This window comes from Heptranchias perlo, chromosome 18, assembly GCF_035084215.1.
Source record: "Heptranchias perlo isolate sHepPer1 chromosome 18, sHepPer1.hap1, whole genome shotgun sequence".
In the NCBI taxonomy this organism is placed as follows: domain Eukaryota; kingdom Metazoa; phylum Chordata; class Chondrichthyes; order Hexanchiformes; family Hexanchidae; genus Heptranchias; species Heptranchias perlo.
In genome coordinates this window covers 14,735,277-14,758,013 of record NC_090342.1, presented here as the reverse complement: position 1 = coordinate 14,758,013, position 22,737 = coordinate 14,735,277, and the positions used below count along the sequence as shown (strand labels likewise).

General features: G+C 40.4%; 1 protein-coding gene and 1 long non-coding RNA gene across 3 annotated transcripts in view; one reads left to right on the top strand and one right to left on the bottom strand.

Moving 5' to 3' along the window:
• The window catches only part of LOC137334608 (uncharacterized), a 76,041-nt gene that overhangs the window by 19,992 nt on the left and 33,312 nt on the right, over positions 1 to 22,737 (bottom strand). Inside the window, exon 3 of the long non-coding RNA XR_010966187.1 lies at positions 7,404 to 7,465. This is a non-coding gene — a long non-coding RNA (uncharacterized lncRNA). The remainder of the gene's footprint in view (positions 1 to 7,403; positions 7,466 to 22,737) is intronic.
• Positions 8,026 to 22,737, top strand: part of LOC137334607 (carboxypeptidase M-like) — a 34,094-nt gene continuing 19,382 nt past the window's right edge. For both annotated transcript variants that reach the window (XM_067999423.1, XM_067999422.1), the window contains exons 1-2: positions 8,026 to 8,251; positions 17,493 to 17,590. In XM_067999423.1, coding sequence (XP_067855524.1) covers positions 8,086 to 8,251; positions 17,493 to 17,590 — 264 coding nt within the window. In that variant the 5' untranslated portion in view covers positions 8,026 to 8,085. The remainder of the gene's footprint in view (positions 8,252 to 17,492; positions 17,591 to 22,737) is intronic.

The following is a 22,737-nucleotide window of genomic DNA, read 5'->3' as shown; positions in this document are numbered from 1 at the left end:
GTAGATCAAGGGCTGGACAGTGGTAATGTCAGTGATCAAGAAACACATGACAGAGCTATCACATCCACAGAACAATTATCCAAAGTGGGTACACAGGTGACATATGTTCCAGATGGGACTAATGAATGGAGGGATGCAACAATTTTGGGACGTGCAGGCAAAGCTACTGGTAAGTTTAAAAAATTTTTGTTCAATGTTCACGGTGATGGCCATGCAGTGAGGTCCGTGGATTGGCAGAATGGGGTAAAAGAGTGAAGAGTACAAAAGTGGAGTACAAGTAGTGATAGGGAGTCCAGATATGAATCTCATGTCAGAAAATAATCGCAAACTAGAGATGAAAGAGGGAGATCTAACAGTAGTAGTCCCTGCAGACATAGAAGTGGAAGTAGAAGACATAACTTGACTAGGTCAGACAATGAAACAAAGACCACAGAACAGTCACATAACAGAACTAGAAGCAGAAGTCCTCATGATCGTGAAGTTTTGGTGGCTGCCAATAAACTTGATGATAAACGAGTCAGAGAGGCAAAGCAAAGGGAGTTAGATAGTTGGAAAGAATTAGCAATTTATTCTGAGGTAACAGATAAGGCCCAACCAGCTTTGACGCATAGATGGGTTTGTACTGAAAATACCTTGCAGATGGGGCTTATAAGGCTAAAGCGAGGTTGGTAGTTCAAGGTTTTGAAGAGAAACTGGGTGATACAGACGTTCAAGTGGATTCTCCCACTGCTGGAAAGGTAATCTTAAAAATCTTTTTGGCTCCTTTGGTAACACATTCATGGGATTGTAGGTCAATTGACATAAAAGCCCTATTTCTGCAGGGCGATACTTTTCAGAGAGACGTGTTTCTGGAACCGCCTAAAGAGGCAGCAGATGTGGAAGGAAAACTATGGAAACTGAACAAATGCATCTATGGCCTGAATGATGCTTCCAGGATATGGTATTTTTCGGTGAGATCTGTTTTGCTGAAAATAGGTTGTGTTCAACTAAAATCAGATCCCGCAATGTTTTATCGGTACCACAACGGAAAATTTTAAGGCATCTTCATGATGCATGTTGATGGTTTCTTATGGGGTGGCACTGCGGAATTTGAGAAATTTGTCATTAGTAAGATTAGAGTAGAATTTAAAATTGGGAGTCAGGCCTTTGGGGCTTTTTAAATATATTGGTTTAGATATTAAGCAGAGTAGGTCTGGTGTAATTTTAAATCAACAGTCCTATTTAGAGAGTGTTACTCTCATCTCGGTGAATTGTGCCAGGTCACCACAGAAAAGGTGATATTATATCCAAAGAAGAGGCAGAGCAATTACGAAGCTTGATTGGTCAGTTGAACTGGTTGTGCACTCAGACTAGACCAGATGCTAGTTTTGAAGTGTTGGAGTTAAGTACTTCAGTGAAACATCTCATAGTAGAGAATGTTTTAAGGGCAAATAAAACATTATGATAATTAAATATAGATAAATGTGTACTTAAGTTCCCATCCTTAGGTTACCCAAAGGAAATGAAGCTAGTTATCTTCGGCAATGCTTCACATGCTAATCTTCCTGATGGGTATTCTAGTGCAGCTGGTTTCATAGTGTTTCTTATGGGTGAGAATGGGAAATGTTGTCCTTTAGCTTGGGAAGCAAAGAAAATAAAAAGGATTGTTAAAAGTACTCTGGCTGCTGAAACACTGGCTGTTGTAGACGCAATGGATGTGGGATTCTATTTGGCAAATATCTTGCGTGACATCCTTTACAATGGGAGTACTGAAGACAGTATAGCCATTGCATGTTATGTAGACAATCGTTCATTGTGGGATAATGTACACTCTACGAAAAATGTGAGTGAGAAAAGATTACAGATTGACCTTGCTGGCTTGAAACAAATGCTAGAGAGAAGGAAGTCTCTAAAATTAAATGGGTGGATTCAAGCCATCAACTGTCGGATAGTTTTACTTGAAGAAATACATGTACGAAGAAATTATTAGGGGTCCTGGAGAAGGGTCGCCTCACAATGTAATGCTTTGAATAGTATAAGTTGTACAGAATATGGAAGTTTTAATTTTTGAAGTTTTGTTTGTATTGTATATATAAAGTTTAATTTTAAAAAAATTATTTAAAGAGAGAGAAAGGAATCTGTTAATTGTAGCCTAACATCTGTGGTGGGTAAAATTTTGGAGTCTATTATTAAGGAGACAGTAGCGGAACATTTGGATAAACATAATTTAATAGGACAAAGTCAGCATGGCTTTACGAAGGGGAAGTCATGACTGACAAATTTGCTTGAGTTCTTTGAGGACATAACGTACAGGGTGGATAAAGGGGAACCAGTGGACGTAGTGTATTTAGACTTCCAGAAGGCATTCGACAAGGTGCCACATAAAAGATTATTGCTCAAGATAAAGAATCACTGGATTGGGGGTAATATTCTGGCATGGGTGGAGGACTGGTTATCTAACAGGAAGCAGAGAGTTGGGATAAATGGTACATTCTCGGACTGGCAACCAGTAGCCAGTCGTGTTCCGCAGGGGTCGGTGCTGGGTCCCCAACTCTTTACAATCTATATTAACGATTTGGAGGAGGGGACCAAGTGTAACATATCAAAGTTTGCAGATGATACACAGATGGGAGGGAAAGTAGAGAGTGAGGAGGACATAAAAAACCTACAAGGGGAAATAGACAGGCTGGGTGAGTGGGCGGAGATTTGGCAGATGCAATACAATATTGGAAAATGTGAGGTTATACACTTTGGCAGGAAAAATCGGAGAGCAAGTTATTATCTTAATGGCGAGAAACTGGAAAGTACTGCAGTACAAAGGGATCTGGGGGTCCTAGTGCAAGAAAATCAAAAAGTTAGTTTGCAGGTGCAGCAGGTGATCAAGAAGGCCAACGGAATGTTGGCTTTTATTGCTAGGGGGATAGAATATAAAAACAGGGAGGTATTGCTGCAATTATATAAGGTATTGGTGAGACCGCACCTGGAATACTGCATACAGTTTTGGTCTCCATACTTAAGAAAAGACATACTTGCTCTCGAGGCAGTACAAAGAAGGTTCACTCGGTTAATCCCGGGGATGAGGGGGTGGACATATGAGGAGAGGTTGAGTAGATTGGGACTCTACTCATTGGAGTTCAGAAGAATGAGAGGCGATCTTATTGAAACATATAAGATTGTGAAGTGGCTTGATCGGGTGGATGCGGTAAGGATGTTCCCAAGGATGGGTGAAACTAGAACTAGGGGGCATAATCTTAGAATAAGGGGCTGCTCTTTCAAAACTGAGATGAGGAGAAACTTCTTCACTCAGAGGGTGGTAGGTCTGTGGAATTTGCTGCCCCAGGAAGCTGTGGAAGCTACATCATTAAATAAATTTAAAACAGAAATAGACAGTTTCCTAGAAGTAAAGGGAATTAGGGGTTACGGGGAGCGGGCAGGAAATTGGACATGAATTTAGATTTGAGGTTAGGATCAGATCAGCCATGATCTTATTGAATGGCGGAGCAGGCTCGAGGGGCCGATTGGCCTACTCCTGCTCCTATTTCTTATGTTCTTATGTTCTTATATATGTGATTTATATCAATTAGTGTTAATTGTGTTCAGGTGGCGGGTATCAATTGGGGACTCTCTTGTATCCATTTATAGGAGGGTGTGTAATGTTGAGCTGTATGAATAAAGGGTTGGAAGCAACTAAAGACTAGGCTCTAGTATTCTATCTTTCACCACCTGGCTATCCAATTTGTAACAGCATAGACCAGTTGGGCCGAATGGCCTATTTCTGTGCTGTAGACTTGATGTAACTCGATGTACTATACAATTGGATGGCTTAATTTATTGCTGGTGGAAGGTTAAGATGCAGTAGATTGTAACATGCAACATTTGCAGCTTTACATCTGGACAAGATCTTACATTATTGACTGTGTATGGGTGGAACACCCTATTGCACTTAACTGCAGACAGCTGCCTTAACGCACATAAGCTAAATTGGTCCTTCCCATTACCAAATAACTTCGTCATCTAACTTCTCCCAGATTTTTTCACTGTTGCACAAATTAGTTTCATTAGTCCTTTCAAAGCTGCTGTACTTTTGCTTCATTCACCATATATGTTCATGCACGTGTTTCTCTTTCAAGAAAATAATTGTTCTCAGCATATATGGAGTGACTTGAGAGGAAGCTGGATGGTCAATATTATAGCTTTGGTGGGACACCATCTGACTATGATTCATTTGGAAATGCAAAGTGCCAGAAACTTCAAGCTGATAGATAATTTGAGATAGCTACAGCTTCCATACCTTTAAAAAGAATTCATATAATGATGGGAACAAGTACATTTCAAAGGAGAAGAAAACATGGACTGGGAGTAAGAGGTTGAATTGATGGCATGGAAGAGGGGTGAGTTTGGAAACACACATATTGAGGGTCATGAGAGGGATACCATTGAGGCCAGAGGTATTATCGGAGTCCAGAGAGGGGAGCTCAAAACTTGGTATTAATTGTAGAACAGAATGAAGCAATGGTGAAATACCATTGGAGAACTGCTTTATGAGATATCAGCCTTCTACTAATCCATGCCTCCAGCTGTGCAAATAAAAATCAAGCAATGCTACATGTTTAATATCATTTAGTTACTTATATACTCATACATTTCTATCCACACAATATATAGTATAATTCAAATAAATTGCTCAGTTAGGAATATATGAAAACATAAGTAACACTAATGCCAGACTACATAGCTACCTAAACCTTAAAAGTGATAGGTTATACAGTATTGATGGTAGCACTCCTGGTTTTGAGATACAAGGTTCAAGCCCCACCTCAGAGACTTGAGAACATAATCTAGGCTGACACCTCAGGGCAGTACTGAGGGAGTGCTGCACCGTTGGAGGGGCCATCTTTTGGAGGAGACATTAAACCTGTTTGCCCTGTCAGCTGGATGTAAAAGATCCTATGGCATTATTCAAAGAAAAGCAGGTGATTTCTCCTCGTGGCCTGGACAATCTGTATGCCTCAATGAAAACCAGATTAGCTGTTCATTGATCTCATTGCTGTTTGTGGGACCTTGCTATGTGCAAATTGGCTGCCACATTTCCCTATATTACAATAGTGACTATATACTTCATTGGCAGTGGGATGTGCTGAGTTGGGAAAGGCACTATGTAGATGCAAGTTCTTCTTTCCTTCTAAATGAATCTTACAAGAATTTTGTTGACATCCATTAGGAAGTTTTCAGCAGATTTGTTTCTTGCTGGAGGCGGTATCTGCTGTGTGCAAACTTTTTCAATTTTCATTTTTGTTCAATTATTAAACTAATCTTCAATTATAAGAGAAACATTGCCAACGCCTTTGATAAACATAATTGAAGACATTTAAACACAGCAACAACTCCCACTATATTAGAGTGTTGTTGCTCAGATGGCTTGAATGTAAAATAACTTAAATTTCTATAGTGTTCGTTACATATAAAGAGATATCACTGAGCAGTTTACAAAGCGGCGAATAGTGAATAGTTCTGACGATAGATCTTCGACCTGAAATGTTAACTCTGCTTCTTTCTCCATAGATTCTGCCTCACTTGCTAAGCTTTTCCAGCATTTTCTGTTTTTATTTCAGATTTCCAGCATCCACAGTGTTTTGCTTTTGATTTAGTGAATAGATTGGGATGGAATTAAAGGAAGAGGCTCAGGAGGAGACAAAAGAATGGACAGTGAAGAGCTTTTTTAAGAGAGGTGGCATGCTGAGGGAAGCAGTTCCAGAGGCTGTGGGTACGAAGGATGAAGGAATGACTACTGATGTTAGGGCAGAGAACAAGAGTTATGCTGGTGTCGGAGGACCAAAGGGTGCAAGCAGAGACATAAGATTGAAGGAGACCACAGAGGTATGAAGGTAGGTGTGAAGAGACTTGAAGGTGAGGAAAAGAATCTTAAAGCTGATTCTCTGGGACACAGGAGCTCGGTAAGGACAGGGGTGATATGTGGACTGGGGAGGTGCTGGGGATGCAGACCTTAATACAGATGAAGATATGGGTCGTGGCATTCTGGATGACTTGTAGTTTATCAATGGGAGAAACAGGGAGGTGGGCAAGGAGGGCGATGGAGAAGTATGGCCATCAGTTGAAAAATGCTTGGATTAAAGTTTTGATGGCAGAGAAGGGAGAGGTAAGGCCAGTTGCGGGCAATGTTATAAAGGTGAAAAAAGTAGTTTTGGCAACAGATCAGATGTGGAGAGGAGCTTGGGCTCCAGCAATGTACTAAGTTTCTGCATCTATAAGCAAAACCTGAGGTGACAGCTGTGGTGCAAGATTTAATCATGGCCAGCAGCACATAAATGGTTCGGGAAGCAGATGAGGATAGCTTCAGTTTCATTGACATTAAGCTGGTGGAAGTTTTGGCTCATCCAGGTCTTACTGTCAAATAGGCAGCTGGGAGACAGTTGATGGGAGAAGAGGTAGGATTGAGCTGGGTGTCATCAGCATCATCAGATAACATTGCCAAGGGATAGCATATAAATGTTGAAGAGGAGGGGGAGAGGGATAGAACCACAGTGCACACCAGAGGTAACCATGTCTGAAAGGATGGAGAAACCATTATGTTGCAACAGGTAGGTGTGGAACCAGGAGAAAGAAGTGTTATGGAGGTGAATTGTGGGGGAGATGTTTGAGGAGGATGGAATGGTAGACATTTTCAAAAGTAATGGGAAGAGGAGGGACAATGACTGCTGTCAAATAAAATGGTATTGGTGAATTTGATCAGCGTAGATTGGGTGCTGTGGGTGGTGCTAAAGCTTGATTGGAGGATTTTAAATGGAGAATGGTGCTAGAAGTAGAAACGTAGTTTCAGGCTTTTAGAAAGAAAAGAAAGCCTGGAGGTGGGGCAGCAATTGGAGAAGATGTAAGGCTTGAGAGTAGGTTGCATGGGGAAAAGAGTTTGGTGGCAGGAGTAACAGCAAGTGTGCCCAGGAGGTAAGGCAAGATGGAGGTAGTCAAGCCAGAGCCATGTTCCCATCGCTTCCTAGAAAATAAATTCCCCCTGTAGTAATTTCTGAATCACTGCCACTTGTTGTATTTTTATGTGCTGCAATAGAAGTATTGGAATATTGGTTATACCAACAGTTTAATTTATGACAAGCCAGCATCCCACAACAGTCTCACCCTTAGCTTTCACGACATTCAGGGCTGTTGTAACAATCAATTTTTGCTATTTTTCTAGTTTGGCTTAGATGAGGTGGAGAGGTTGAAGAGTTCTGTCTGGGTACACTACCTTTTTGTGATAGGAACAACAAAAGTTAAGACATTAAGCAGAGGTTAAAAATGTTTGTAAACAATTTTACACCAAGTTATAGTCCAAAGAAATGTTGAACATAGAAGAGAAAGGTCATCGACCTGAAACGTTAACTCTGTTTTTTCCTCCACAGATGTTGCCTTACCTGCTGAATGTTTCCCCCATTTTCTGTTTTTATTTCAGATTTCCAGCATCCGCAGTATTTTGCTTTTGAACATAGAAGACAATATTGTCATGTTAGCAATGGAATTTATGTGTAAGGTGACTCAACTTCGAGTACTACAGGACAGTAGACAAAGTAACTGCTAACTAATCTACACCTATCATTGATAATGCTACAACAGCAACCACATAGACAAAACTAATGTCTCATCTCTTAACCAAGGGCAGTGTGGGTGGTGGGAGTTGGGGTTCGGAGACTCGCCTTTCTGGGTGTTGATCAGCGTTCGGGTTTTTACTAGTCTAAACTTTTGGAAACATATGTATGGCTACACCTGCTGTCAATCAAAGGAGCCGGGTGCCGATTGGTGAATGGTGGCAACGCAGCTTGGCTTTTAAGATGTGGAGTTTTAAAGAGTAAATAGCAGAAGCTCATCAGTAATGTGAGATAGGTGCTTGCTTTATTCTCTTTAAAAGAACAAGGAACGCTTTTCTCCAGTTATCTTTTTAGTGTGCCAATCTATTAATTCCTCATTTTAAGAGGAATTAAGATTTTAAGATAAATTACAGATAAGCTTTTTATTGTCAAATAGTTCAAGTGAACTGGAGTTTGGCAGCGAGGAATATTGCAATTTATATTTCTATTCTTTTAGAAATTTTTTTGAAAGATGCTCCGTAGCATAAAGCTTCTGTGGATTTGGGCGCTTATTCTCCATGCGACTGCGCTGGAATTTAAATACCACAATGCACAAGAATTGGAAACGTTTTTACGTGGCATCAACACAAACTATTCGTCCATTACACATTTATACAGTATTGGGACATCTGTGAACGGTGAGTATGTGGATGAGACGCTTGTTGGTTGAATGAATGCATTGGTAGCGGACGAAAACTTGGTGTAATCTTCTATTCTCTCTGCGGGAGCTTAGTTCTCCGGAAAGACATGTTCTTTTTAAATTGCCCAATATTAGTAAATATACTAAGTTAAGCAATACGTATCCTGTAAAGCTTTCTTCACATTTTAATTTAATGACGGACCATTGCAATTCTCTGGGTCGGTGTAACGTACGGATTTTTACGTCAATCTTCTATTATAAGTTTGAGGTTGGTTCCATGGCAGAGAATGTTCTTTGCAAAGTGCATTGTCCCATATTCAGAAGCTATAAATTGGTAGTTGCAAAAAGTTAGTCTCTGATTTCTGCATACATTCAATTCAACACACTGTAGGACGAGTGCTTTTAATTTGTAAAATGTGTAAGAATATGGTTTAAAACAAGCAGAGAAAATAGAACGGCAAAGGTCTGCACCTCTGAGGAAAATAACTAACAGAAATCTAAGAGCCCATTGAAAGAGTGCTGAGGGATTAGAATAGTGAAAAACAGTAAGATTCACAAGACAGGGTGCCCTAAGCTAAGACCTGATAATGATAAAAGGCTACAAAAACACCAAGACATTAAACAATCCTTGGTGGCTTTTGGAGAATCAGCACAGTAAGATGGTTTAGGTATGGGAGATAAAACCAGCAGTGCTTACGTACAGAACAACACAGCTGAATAGAATAAAGATAGGGCATGCTCCCTCCAAAAAGTTGGAGGTTTCAAGAGGGGATGGTCAGAAGTCCATTACCACAGGCAGTCCGCGGAGGTCAGGTTTGATCTACCAGGATATGCGAACATGCCAGCTTGTCATTAATGTAATCTGTAGACAGTTGTATTATAACTATAATAACTGTTAAATGTAATGTTGAAGACAGCTGTAGTGCAACTCTGTTGTATGTCAGTCTATTAAACTTGCTATTTTATAACCACTCGGGCTAGAATCAAGCGGAGGTTATTGTTGATGGATTAACAACCCATAGTTGCGACAATGATGGGAGAAAATCCACTAACGTTGTAAATCAATCTAATTATAGTTGTGATGTACAGTTAAGACCTTAGCTTTGAATAGCATTAGTGTGTAGTGACAATTTTAGAAGTAGGTATTACTGTACATCAGATATAAGATTTATTTTCGGGGGGGGGGGTGAGAGGCAAGAACCTACAGAAAATTCCAATTTTGATATTTAATTTCACGCATTTTTATAAATAAATATTTCCTGATGTGTATAATACTTCATCTGAGAGACTATATTATACTAAGGTCGACTGAAAACTATAGTGGCTTATTATGTATGTTGTGCTAATCTATTAACAAAATATTCTTCTTGTTTCTTGTCTCTGGTCAAGTTAAGCAATTGGTAATTGGCACTTCAGAGTCAATGGCACAACAACATGCATATGTGAATCAATAGATTGAAAATACTCTACAGCAGAAAGTGTCCAAATTATAGACTATAGACTATATGCAGCCCACTAGCCCTTGCAATCCAGCCAATGATGCGGAGTCAACTTTGTTTTATTTGCACTTCTATTTCTTGTTGCTGATTTGTCCTTTTGAATTTTGTGGGCCTGAATAATTGGAGCAGGCTGTTAGTGCTGTTGCCTTATTGGTCAGTAAATCCTAAATCAGAATACTGATATACATTTCTGTGTTTCTGCTATTAAGGAATTGGCCCATTTATTTTAAGATGAATGTAGTATGAGCACATCAAGCGTTTGTATATGAACTTCCCTGATCAGAAAATATATCCCACCAGACAACTGGATAAGTTTCCGATGAGAAAAAGAATTGATAAAACAAAAAATAACTTGAATTTATATGGTGCCTTTCATGCCCTCAGGATGTCCCAAAGCAGTTCACAGTCAATGAATTACCTTTTCGAAATGCAGTTACTGTTATTATGTAGGCAAACATGGCAGCCAATTTGCACACAGTAAGGTCACAAACAGTGATTGAAATAAATAGCCAATCTGTTTTGGTCATGTTGGTTGAGGGATGAATATTGTCCAGGACACCTGGTTTCTTCAAATTGTGCCATGGGAACTATTACTTTCACCTGAACCGGCAGATTGGGGTATGGTAGTGTAGTGAGTTATGGTACTGGACTAATAATCCAGAGAATGTGAGTTCAAATTTCACAATGGTAGTTTGAGAATTTGAATATAGTTTTAAATAAATAAATCTGGAAATAAAAAGCTGGTATCAGTAAAAGTGACTGTGAAGCTGTCGGATTGTCATAACAACCCAACTAGTTCACTAATGTTCTTCAGGGAAGGAAACCTGCTGTCCTTACCTGGTCTGGCCTATATATAACTCCAGTCCCACAAAAACGTGGTTGAATGTTAACTTCCCTCTGAAGTGGCCTAGCAAGCCACTCAGTTGTATCAAACCACTACAAAGAATAAAAATGATTGCACCACCATCTTCTCAGGACAACCAGGGATGGGCAAGAGCTGGCCACATCCTGAGGATGGAAAAAAAAAGACAGGTCCTCAGTTTAAAGTCTCATCTGATCAATTAAAAGAAATAAATAATGGCTATTCACGACCTTAGAAATTCTTACGTTCTTGTGTTCTGTATGTGCTGTTATCTTAAAGTGGTTATCAAACTGATGATGAAGCAAGGCTATGCTTTTCTACTCATCCTGTTTATAATGCATTGATGGTCTTGGCACTACCAACCATTTATTTGTTTGTTTTTTTTAAATCTTGCATATTTTTTCACGGAAATGGGCTTTGATATTGGGATATCACAATATATACATTTCTCATTCCACCCGGAAGCCACGTAATCTCCTGGGAGAGGCGAAAAACCAGATTAAAAACCCAGACCAATTAGAGAAAAAGAATTCCTCTCCAACCCCTGTAGGCTATCAAAACTAGTCCAGGAGAATACTCTGGTATGTTATACCGTACCTAGATTTTGTACAGTGATCTCTGCTCCAGCCAGAAACAGGTTCTGCTCTCGCTTGACGTAATTTCGCGAATCATCATTCACCGTATGAGCCGGCAACCTGTTCCACAGGTCCACTATTGTCTGGGAAAAGAACTACCTCCTACCATCTAACCTACTTCTGGCCTTGCATAGCTTGAGAGTACTTTTGAAGTGTAGTCATTGTTGTAATATAGGCAAACTTAGCAGCCAATTGGCGCATTGCAATCTTCAACACACAGCATTGAGATAAATGACCAGTTCATGGGTGCCAGTTGATCTCTAGTACCTCAGCAAGGTGGACATTCTTCATATGGGTTTAGAGAGTCAGTGTCAGGCTATTGAACCATGGGAGCATCACAGCCAAGTCTGATTTTTGTCCGCGCATGATGTCTAAACACAGACCGTTCCAGCTGGAGTTGATGGATAGTGATTAGGTATGGGAACCTAGGCTGTTTCTTTTTTCTTCGCCAACTCTAACCTAGGGACACTGAGATGAATTAAAATGTCCTCACTGCTACGCTGACTGAGATCAGTCAACCCTGCACGTAAGGGAATAAATCTCAGATCTAGTTGGTCAATACGGCTCAGCTACTCATTGGATAAACTCATTGAGCCACCAGAGGGAGGTCTTAGTGTTGTTTCTGATTAAATGCAGCAGAGGTAACTGTTCATTTTTATAAGCTAGCACCAGGAATTTCCTTGAAGTGTGTAGGGGGTGGGGGGTGGCGGTGGTTCTCCCAATTGGCTGCCATAACTTTGGCAGAAACCCTGTTTACGCAGACTATTCACAATTTCTGCTGAAGTTACGGTGGCTGATCGGGAGAAGCCCTGAGGAAATTCTCAGCGTCTACCGTTCTGGCCAGCAGCAAACATAAAATGAACAGTATGAACATGTTGTGAATTTTTCATTCACGTTTTTGCAATATTAACTTAATTTTTGCCAAATTCTATTTAATTGTGGACACTAATATAATTTTCTGTGCTGATCTTGCATGGGTTAAATGAAACCTACTTGAAAGTTTGTTTGTAAAGGTGAATGAAAAATATTGCCTTTCTATGTACAGGGGTAATTTGTGAAAAAGACAAGTTTAAGTTGTTTCCCAAGTGATTCCATTTATTTGTGTAAAGTTTTTAACTTATAAAACCAACTGATCTGAGAACATTTCAGAAAAGTGTAGTCCTGGAAAGCCTGCTTTTGCTGGGCTGCACCTTGAAATCATAGGTTCCGGTCTCAGCATCTTCTATGTACCGATAGAAAAATAGGAGGTGTATGCTGTGATGTAGCACAAATATGGCAACTTGGGATGCATTTGGGGGGCTTTGGATTAGAAATCAGATGGAATTATATTAGCATTGTACCAATCATTGGTGAGGCCAGGTCACCCCAACTCAAAAGGAATATAGATGCATTAGAACAAATGACCAGGATGACTCCAGACCCTAGGGGCCTTAATTATAAAGAAAGGCTCAAACAACAAAACTTATTTTCACTGCAGAAAACATGTCTAAGGGGAGATATGATACAATTTTACAGTACAGTACTGATCTGGATCTACTATTCAATGCATGCATTGGTATTTTTTTATTATTCGTTCATGGGATGTGGGCGTCGCTGGCAAGGCCGGCATTTATTGCCCATCCCTAATTGCCCTTGACAAGGTGGTGGTGAGCCGCTGCAGTCCGTGTGGTGAAGGTTCTCCCACAGTGCTGTTAGGAAGGGAGTTCCAGGATTTTGACCCAGTGATGATGAAGGAACGGCGATATATTTCCAAGTTGGGATGGTGTGTGACTTGGAGGGGAACTTGCAGGTGGTGTTGTTCCCATGTACCTGCTGCTCTTGTCCTTCTAGGTGGTAGAGGTCGCGGGTTTGGGAGGTGCTGTCGAAGAAACCTTGGCGAGTTGCTGCAGTGCATCCTGTGGATGGTACACACTGCAGCCACAGTGCGCCGGTGGTGAAGGAGTGAATGTTTAGGGTGATGGATGGGGTGCCAATCAAGTGGCTGCTTTGTCCTGGATGGTGTCGAGCTTCTTGAGTGTTGTTGGAGCTGCACTCATTCAGGCAAGTGGAGAGTATTCCATCACACTCCTGACTTGTGCCTTGTAGATGGTGGAAAGGCTTTGGGGAGTCAGGAGGTGAGTCACTCGCCGCAGAATACCCAGCCTCTGGCCTGCTCTTGTAGCCGCAGTATTTATATGGCTGGTCCAGTTAAGTTTCTGGTCAATGGTGACCCCCAGGATGTTGATGATGGGGGGTGGTTAGACTCTCTCTTGTTGGAGATGGTCATTGCCTAGCACTTGTCTGGCGCGAATGTTACTTGCCACTTATGAGCCCAAGCCTGGATGTTGTCCAGGTCTTGCTGCATGCGGGCTCGGACTGCTTCATTATCTGAGGGGTTGCGAATGGAACTGAACACTGTGCAATCATCAGCGAACATCCCCATTTCTGACCTTATGATGGAGGGAAGGTCATTGATGAAGCAGCTGAAGATGGTTGGGCCTAAGACAAATGCGTGTGTGACTCATTATGATGGAGAATAAAGGAAGGATAAGGTGCTCTGAACCCCAAGCTGAGGCCTGACCTTCTATTTCCCATCTTCTTCCTCTTCAGGTCTGTATTTGAAGAGCCTGTTCCTCAAAAGTGGTCTGTTCCTTTTTGTTAAGCGCTCTCCTTTGCAAAACCAGTGGCATGCACTGAGTAATTGACATTTGTGGCAAGACGTACACTCTAGTCATGCACTAAGGCGGTATCTGTAGATGTTGGGAAGCATGCATCGTGCAGGTACGACACATGGATAGAGTTGACTGGGGCTGTACAGTTGAAGCTCCTATTGAAGGAGGTGGCTTACCCAACAGCTATTGGGGAAAACAGAACTCCTATCCTCTGCTGCATTTATTGCAGTAAGATTTCTACAGATGCCTCCTTGAATTGGGCACTCGGATGCTGCCACAACTGCATGTTATTTTTCTGTGCTTCTTTGCGTAATTTGTCCAATTAAGCTGCTGTACATGAATTTCCAGCTGCGAGGCCGAGTGCCCAAAGCAGGCAGCTGGCACTCGTCCATTTTGTGCTAATTGGTTGATTAAGGTGAAAGTGAGGCCCAGGCACATGCAAACAATGCACTGCCTGACTTGCATTAGGCCAACACACAAATTGGCCTCTGAGTTTCTTCCCCTACCTCCCTACTGGGGAAAAAAATCAAGCAGCACTGTTAATATTCTATAACCTTCAATCCTTTTTCTTAATATCTATCAATACAGCTGCCATTTTAAAGGTGTCAATTGACCCCAAATGAACTAATTGCTTTCCCTTCCTCATGCCCTCATTCCTATAGGGGATGAAAAGAGATTTTTCTAATCTCTATCTTTGCTTCAGGATTGTAAATTTTGCATTTGTGTCCTCTAATCCTATGCTCGTTACATAATTTAAATATCTTATTTATATCTTTCATTATCTTTAAAAAAAAATTGTATCATATCTCCACTTAATCATCTTTTCTGCAGTGAAAATAAGTTTAGTTGTTTGAGCCTTTCTTTATAATTAAGGCCCCTCGGGTCTGGAGTCATCCTGGTCATTTGTTCTAATGCATCTATATTCCTTTTGAGTTGGGGTGACCTGGCCTCACCAATGATTGGTACAATGCTAATATAATTCCATCTGATTTCTGATCTAAAGCCCCCCAAATGCATCCTAACTTGCCATATTCATAAATGACTCAGACTGACCAGATGCTTTTGGGGTGTGTTCACCCTTTTCCTTTTTAGCTGTGGTCAGTGTGGAGTTCAAAATAGAAATCTTCTTATGTTACTTATTATCCTAATCCGAGAGCTTTGCCAGCCTACTATAAAATGGGACCCTTTTATGTTTTACACATGTTTACTGTTACTTTGCCTGTCTCCCTTGCTCTACATTTATCCACATTAAAAACCAACTGCCATATTTTAGCCCATCTACACAATTGGTCCTCGTGTCTCAAGATAATCAGTGTCCTTTCCACTCATTGTGTGCCCACATAGCTTTGTGTCATCAGCAAACTCCAAATACTCTCTTTAATATTATTCACAAATTTAATGAACAACAGTGGACTTTGAACAGATCCATGTGGAATATGACTGGTTACTTTTTCCTAGGTAGGGTTTTTTCCCATTTATCTTCACTCTCTGCCTTCTGTTGTTTGGCCAATTCTTAATCCATCTAGCTAGTTTGTCATTTATTCCATGAGTCTTAACTTTCCTACTAGGAACTTAAATCTAAGTAAACTACATCTCGTGGATCAACAGAATTTTAGTAGGTTTATAAAACCATCCTGACTGTTCCTATGCCCGTTAGGTGTTCATTTTCTGGTAACCCGTTGCCAACTGGAAACATTTTTTCACCATGGCTAACCAGTCTGTCATTACTAGGCTTATTTATTATTCCTTTTTTAAAATATTGAAATTATATTTGTTGTCCTCCAATCCTTGGGCATTATTTCAGTATTTATGGAACTCTGAAAACTTTCAATCAAAGCATCATTAACTTCTTCATATAAGATTCCAGGATGCAAATGGATCACATTTGGACTAAGGGCCTCATGGATATTTAATATGTCCAGTTTTTGCAGAGCATATTTTTTCTTAGTTCCATATATTATGGATCACTTATCTCCATTTACTATGACTAGAATTTGTTTAGTCATTTTTTTCTGAAAGCTGAAGAATCCATTGAATATATTTTGTATAACCTGATAGGAACAATTGAGCTAGCATCAACTGCCGTTTGCGGAAGAGAGTTCCAAACTTCTACTACCCTCTGCGTGTAGAAGTGTTTCCTAACTTCACTCCTGAAAGTCCTGGTTCTAATTTTGAGGCAATGTCCCCTAGTCCTAGACTCCCCAACCAATGGAAATAGTTTCTCTCTATCTACCCTATCTGTTCCCCTTAATATCTTGAAAATCCTCTGTAAACTCGATTCTTGTATTGCATTGTTTGTTATTGGTGCAAATTAGCACCTCAGATGATAACTGCTGCAGTACAAGTTTAAATATAGATATATATATATTTCTCTTTGTTGAGAAAATATGCATATAATGTTTGTGAAGTCACTACAGTTTTGCTGTATGGTATTTACAGAAAAGTACATTGGCACACAGAGTTCTCATCGCTTTCCTCCTTAAAACCCACCTCTTTGACTAAGCTTTTCATTCCCCTTCCTAATATCTCCTTTGGCTTGGTGTCCATTTTTGTCGGATTATGCCTCTGTGAAGCACCTTGGGACATTTTTCTATGTTAACGGAGACGTATAAATGCATGTTGTTGATTGGTCTGAGAGCGAACCAACCCTACAGCCCTTGCCCATAAAATAGTGAGTACTCCTATTAAATGAGTGTCTCTGTATTTCCTCAAATCCAATGTGTGCCTCAATTATAATTAGCCCGCAAGTAGAAATAAATGTATTTGTTATCCTACATGCTGCTCTTGTTCAATTATGAGAAAAACCTGAATGAAAGTTAAGGTTATAAACCTTTGTAGTGATGATGTGATTTCATACTGTCTCATTGCTTTGGAAAGTCTTTGCACTTTTACAATTTTGGAAACACAACAGTGTTGTTGATCATTTTTTCCCTTCTTTATGGCAAATGATTCCTGATGAGACCCAACTGTTCTGGTTCTAAACCAATATTTTATTTAACTACATTCTATCCTTCTGCCATACAATACAGACTTGCCTGTGAATACTAGCCAGTAGAGTGAGGTACTGGAGGTGACTAGTGTCTGTGGAACCATACCCCATACCCCATAACCATACCCCAACCAACAGTGAACATCTTTAAAGGAGGTAGGGAATAGAGAAAGATTTTCTTGTGAGTTTTGAAGAAAACAAATTGAAAGGCAGAATACCCCCTTTCTTCTCTTTCCTCCCCTCCCCTTCAAGAATTTTACAAAAATAGAAATGTCTGAAAGACTGCATAAATTGAAGTGAGTTGTCTGGAAATGGACATATTTTTGCTCCAGTGCACATTCCAGATAATGCTTCACTATGGCACAAATATTCCTGATTTATTAATGAGCCGTCAACAATAACAACTTGCAGTTGTGTAGCTCAGTTAATGTAGAAAACATCCCGAGGTGCTTTACGGGGGTGAGAAGAAGAAAAACGTTAAAAGCAATAAAGGAATGAAAAACTGTAATTTGTTTTTTTAAAGAATAGGTCTTTATGGTCAAAAAGATTTGCATTGCAAACTTTCCACTCAATAAAAGACTTCTTTGTGTGTTTTTGATGTAGGTATTGATCTCTGGGTTCTGGCGATTGGAAAATATCCAAAAAAACACACTGTAGGGATTCCAGATTTGAAGTACATTGGCAACATCCATGGTGATGAGGTAACTTTTTTTTCTCTATGTACCCCATACTGTCTAATTTATTTTACCTCAATATTTTGCTGGGATTACGTGTATGTCAAGAAAGCAATTTGGAAAAAATAATGCTTTTGAGTAAAGTAAATAAAAATTGTCACTCTCAGTGGATCGACCAAATTGGATTTCTTTTGTTTTTTCCTTTACCTAAAGACTCCAACTTCTAGCTTGGCATATTCTACATTCACCTTCCAGGTAATACTGGATCAAATATTAAACAAAATAGTATAAAATTAATTGGCAGCACAGAGTCCAAATCTGTTGTATCAAATGTAAGTGGCAATTGTTATTTCTCTCAGTTGGCGAAACAATTTAATTAGTTAATTTTCCGTAAATTCCATTAGCTTTAATCTTTACAGGATTACATGTGGACTAAATCACTACTGAAAATTTCGGTAAATTATATTTCCTAGACTGCCCTGGAAACTACGTCAAAGGATAGCAGTAGACTTATGATGAAAGACCTAATAATGGAAGCAGAATTCTGTCTTGCTTCAAACCATAAATGTCTATTATATCTTTTTCATCTGAAATTTTATATTGTGAATTGAAAACGGAACTCTGTTATGTGACATCTGAAAAGAATTCTTCTGTTGTGTGTGGGAAATGAGACCATGCATAAATCTGTCTGGAGATAGCTATGCCTTTCAGGAGGAGATGGCCAGTTGGTTTCCTCCCTCTTACAAATTTTGGGTCTGCCTTCACATGGACACAGCGGCACTGGTAACTTCTGTAAGTGGTCCAAGTGGTCCAAGCATTTTGCTATCAGGAATATACCTGTACTGCCCAATATCAAATTACATATCTAAGTAATATGGGGAAGTAACAAAAGACTCCTCTTGTAATCAGAACTGGATACTTTGTTTTTCACACGAGCCATCATGTGCACTTCTACAATCTTTTCAAAGATGGACTAAGAAACACTTGATAAGACGAGGCCAAGTACAATTCATTAAACTACTTTACATCATAGAAAGCAAATGAGCATACTTAGTAACAGTCAAAGCAAATTCCACTTCCTTAGCTCAATCTCACTTCTCAATAACATGGGCAGGGGAATAATAAACCATGCGCCCTGTTCCTTTTGTGGGTTGTCCTGTTTGTTTTTGTCGTTACCGTTCTTTCAGACTACTTCTAATGCAAAAACTGGCCTCCTGCATTTTTAGTTTCCATTTCAGAACTACGCCTTGCAATCTCTTGTATGAAACCTCTACCTTCCCATGTGTCCTTTTCTCTCAGCCAGGAGGAGGTCTATGACATTGACTTTGTCGCTGGTCAGTGATCTTCCAGTAGGCCAGTCAATGGAGTGTGGATTTAAAGAGAACCTCTTCTGCTGTTCTGAAAGTGAATGGGTCCATCCCGGCTAATGGACCTGTGATAAGACCCTTATTCAATCAGTTTGGAATGGACTGTGAGCGGTGACATTCCATAAACTGGCCTGTCTGGCTTCATATATTAAATACCTGCAGTCCATGACTTTCTTTTTAAACCTGTACACATTCACTATTTTAAAACACTCAAACATAGTTCAGTCCCAAAATCCTTTCCATCAAGAAAAAAGAATCAAAAATCCTGAAATTGTCTTCTTTTTCCCTATCTCCCCCTATTTTTCTCATTCTCCCTTTTTCTGTCTCTCCTGTCGCAATCTGGCTCCTTTCTCTTGCTCTCGCTCTCTGGCACCAGCAAGTATACATTTAGCATTGTAATTTCTGATGTGTTCATTATAATTTCTCTAATGTCAATGGTAGTGTGGATTGGGTTATTGCTGCGAAGTCACCGTTGGCAGAGACGTTAAACAAATATTTTGTATCTGTCGTCATGGTCAAAATCCTCGAACTCCCTGCCTAACAGCACTGTGAGTACCTTCACCACACGGATTGCAGCGGTTCAAGAAGGTGGCTCACCACCACCTTCTCAAGGGCAATTAGGGATGGGTAATAAATGCTGGCTTTGCCAGTGACGCCCACATCCCATGAATAAATAAAAAAAACAGTAGAAGACACAAAAAGCATACCAGAAATAGTGGGGAACCAAGGGGCTAATGAGAGTGAGAAACTTAAAGTAATTAACATCAGTAGAGAAACTACTGGGACTAAAAGCCGACATGTCCCCTGGACCTGATGGCCTACATCCAAGGGTTTTAAAAGAGGTGGCTGCAGAGATAGTGGATGCATTGGTTGTGATCTTCCAAAATTCCCTAGATTCTATAACGGTCCCAGCGGATTGGAAGATAGCAAATGTAACACCGCTATTCAAGAAAGGAGGGAGAGAGAAAACAGGGAACTAGAAGCCAGTTAGCCTGACATCAGAGAATGGGGATAAAACGGGTCATTTTCAGGTTGGCAGGCTGTAACTAGTGGGGTGCCGCGAGGATCAATGCTTGGGCCTCAGCTAATTACAATATATATCAATGACTTAGATGAGGAGACCGAGTGTAATGTATCCAAGTTTGCTAATGATGCAAAGCTTGGTGAGAAAGTAAGCTGTGAGGAGGAGATAAAGAGCCTGCAAAGGTTAAGTGAGTGAGCAAGAAGGTGGCAGATGGAGTATAATGCGGGGAAATGTGAGGTTATTCACTTTGGTAGGAAGAATAGAAAAACAGAATTTTTTTAAATGGTGAGAAACTATTAAATGTTGGCATTCAGAGAGATTTGGATGTCCTCATTACAAGAAACACAGAAAGTTAACATGCAGGTATAGCAAGCAATTAGGAAGGCAAATAGTATGTTGGCCTTTATTGCAAGGGGTTGGAGTACAAGAGTAAGGAAGTCTTACTACAGTTGTACAGGGCTTTGGCGAGACCACATCTGGAGTACTGCATACAGTTTTGGTCTCCTTTTCTAAGGAAGGATATACTTGCCTTAGAGGGGGTGCAAAGAAGGGTCACTAGGTTATTACCTGGGATGAGAGCATTGTCTTACGAGGAGCGATTGAGTAGAATGGGCCTATACTTTCTGGAGTTCAGAAGAATGAGATGTGATCTCATTGAAACATATAAGATTCTGAGGGGGCTTGACAGGGTAGATGCTGAGAGGCTATTTCCCCTGGCTGGAGAGTGTAGAACTAGGGGGCATAGTCTCAGGATAAGGGGTCAGCCATTTAAGACAGGGATGAGGAGGAATTTCTTCACTCAGAGGGTTGTAAATCTTTGGAATTCTCTACCTCAGAGGGCTGTGGATGCTGAGTCGTTGAGTATATTCAAGGCTGAGTTGGATAGATTTTTGGACTCAAGGGTGTAGGGGGTGGTGGTGTGTGTCAGCTTCACCTCTGACTTCTGAGCGGTCCGAATCACTCCCACTCCCTGGGTTCTAGACCTTGGACTTATTTGGGGGTTGTGACAAAGTGCAGCAGACAACTGGTTTTGGTGCAAGAAACTTTGACCTTTATTCAAGAGAGAAAATACAACACAACAATCTTAACACTCTAATAAAATGGGGAACACTTCGGTACACATGAGGGAAATTACAGTAGAAAGATACCTCACCCCTCCCAATCCCACTGTACTAGCTAGGTTGGACTCTAAAGGGCCAGAGATAATGCTCACCAAACGAATCTTTGACAGTAATTCACCCAGAGGTAAGTCAGAAATAGATTGTAGAGTGGAAACTTTGCGGATCTTCGGTTTTCTCCCAAGTTGGTTTTCTTTGGTCGCGGTGGCTCAATATAACCCGGTTGGTTGGTGGTAATATTCGGTTGGTTGTTCCGTAAGGCCCTTGTTGCCGTGAGGTGTCTGATGGTCACTGGGGCTGTTGCTCTGGTTTCTTCTTGTGTGTCGGCCTGCTTCTAGAGCTGCTGACCTTCCCTGTCGAACTGCCTTCCCCTTGCCTTGTTGTTTGCTGGAAACTGCTCTTCTTTCCAGACACAGGCAGAACCAAGACAAGCAGCCCACCAGAGCCAGCAAGCCAGAGAGAGAGAGAGAGAGAGCTTTCGCCTTGTGGATGTCTCTCTTACAATGGTCTGTTCAAACAGTTCTTACAAAGCCCTTAAGAATCTTTGATGGCTTTTTGACGGTCCCAATCATATTGCAAATTGCTTCTCCCAATGTGTCATTGTTAATTCTGATTTTGAGCTTGTCTCATAAGGCTTCTTTTTGTATCCAACGTCCTAGGTGTTGATGGTTTTGCTTTAAAACAAAGGCATGGCCCCACCATGTCTACATGGGTAAGATGGGTATAGAGGGATATGGGCCAAGTGCAGGCAATTGGGACTAGCTTAGTGGTATAAACTGGGCGACATGGACATGTTGGGCCGAAGGGCCTGTTTCCATGTTGTAAACTTCTATGATTCTATATCTGGAAAAATTGCCTCTTTCAATGGGAGTGATTGTCGACCCCCTGCGGTCGGTTTTGCATTAAAACAGAGACATGTCTGAAGCTCCACGGTGTGTGTGTTGTTGATTTCATCTGGTGACCTCTCAACTATCCTTCCATTTTAGGATTATAGTCAAGTTTTCCCATACTTGGTTTTTTTTAGGGTTTTTCTCCGAGTTTTGGGGGATCTGTGAATTTTGAGAATCTTACAAGGGGACTCAAGGGATATGGGAATCAGCGGGGAAGTGGTGTTGAGGTTGAAGATCAGCCATGATCTTATTGACTGGCGGAGCAGGCTCGAGGGGCCGCATGGCCTACTCCTGCTCCTATTTCTTATGTTCTTATGAGAGTGTGTGGGGAGGCTGTAATTATATGAGATGTAAAGAAATCTTTTGTTAAGTGGTAAGAGAATAAATTCATATTGAAAATTCTATGAGTATCCCTCTTTAGTTTCACAAGATTTCAAGATAATTAAAAATGACAGATCATTTGGTCCATCTTGGATTCATTCAGGATATAGTTTGACACAATGGGAGGATTATTTCTCTTGGATCAGCTAAAATTTTGCTTCCATTCCTTACCTGGAAGACAGTTCCCAATGTTGATCACTCTTTATGTGAAGAAATTTTTCTTAATATGTGCTCTCAATTACTTCAAAAGTTTTAATTTGCATCTTGGTTTTTGGCTTAACTTCATGTAGTACTCCAGATTTACCTTATTGATAACATTTAAACTTCTATAAGATTCTCTTTACATCTCATTTACAAGGCTAAAGAACTCCAATTTCTCGAGTCTTTCCTTGTA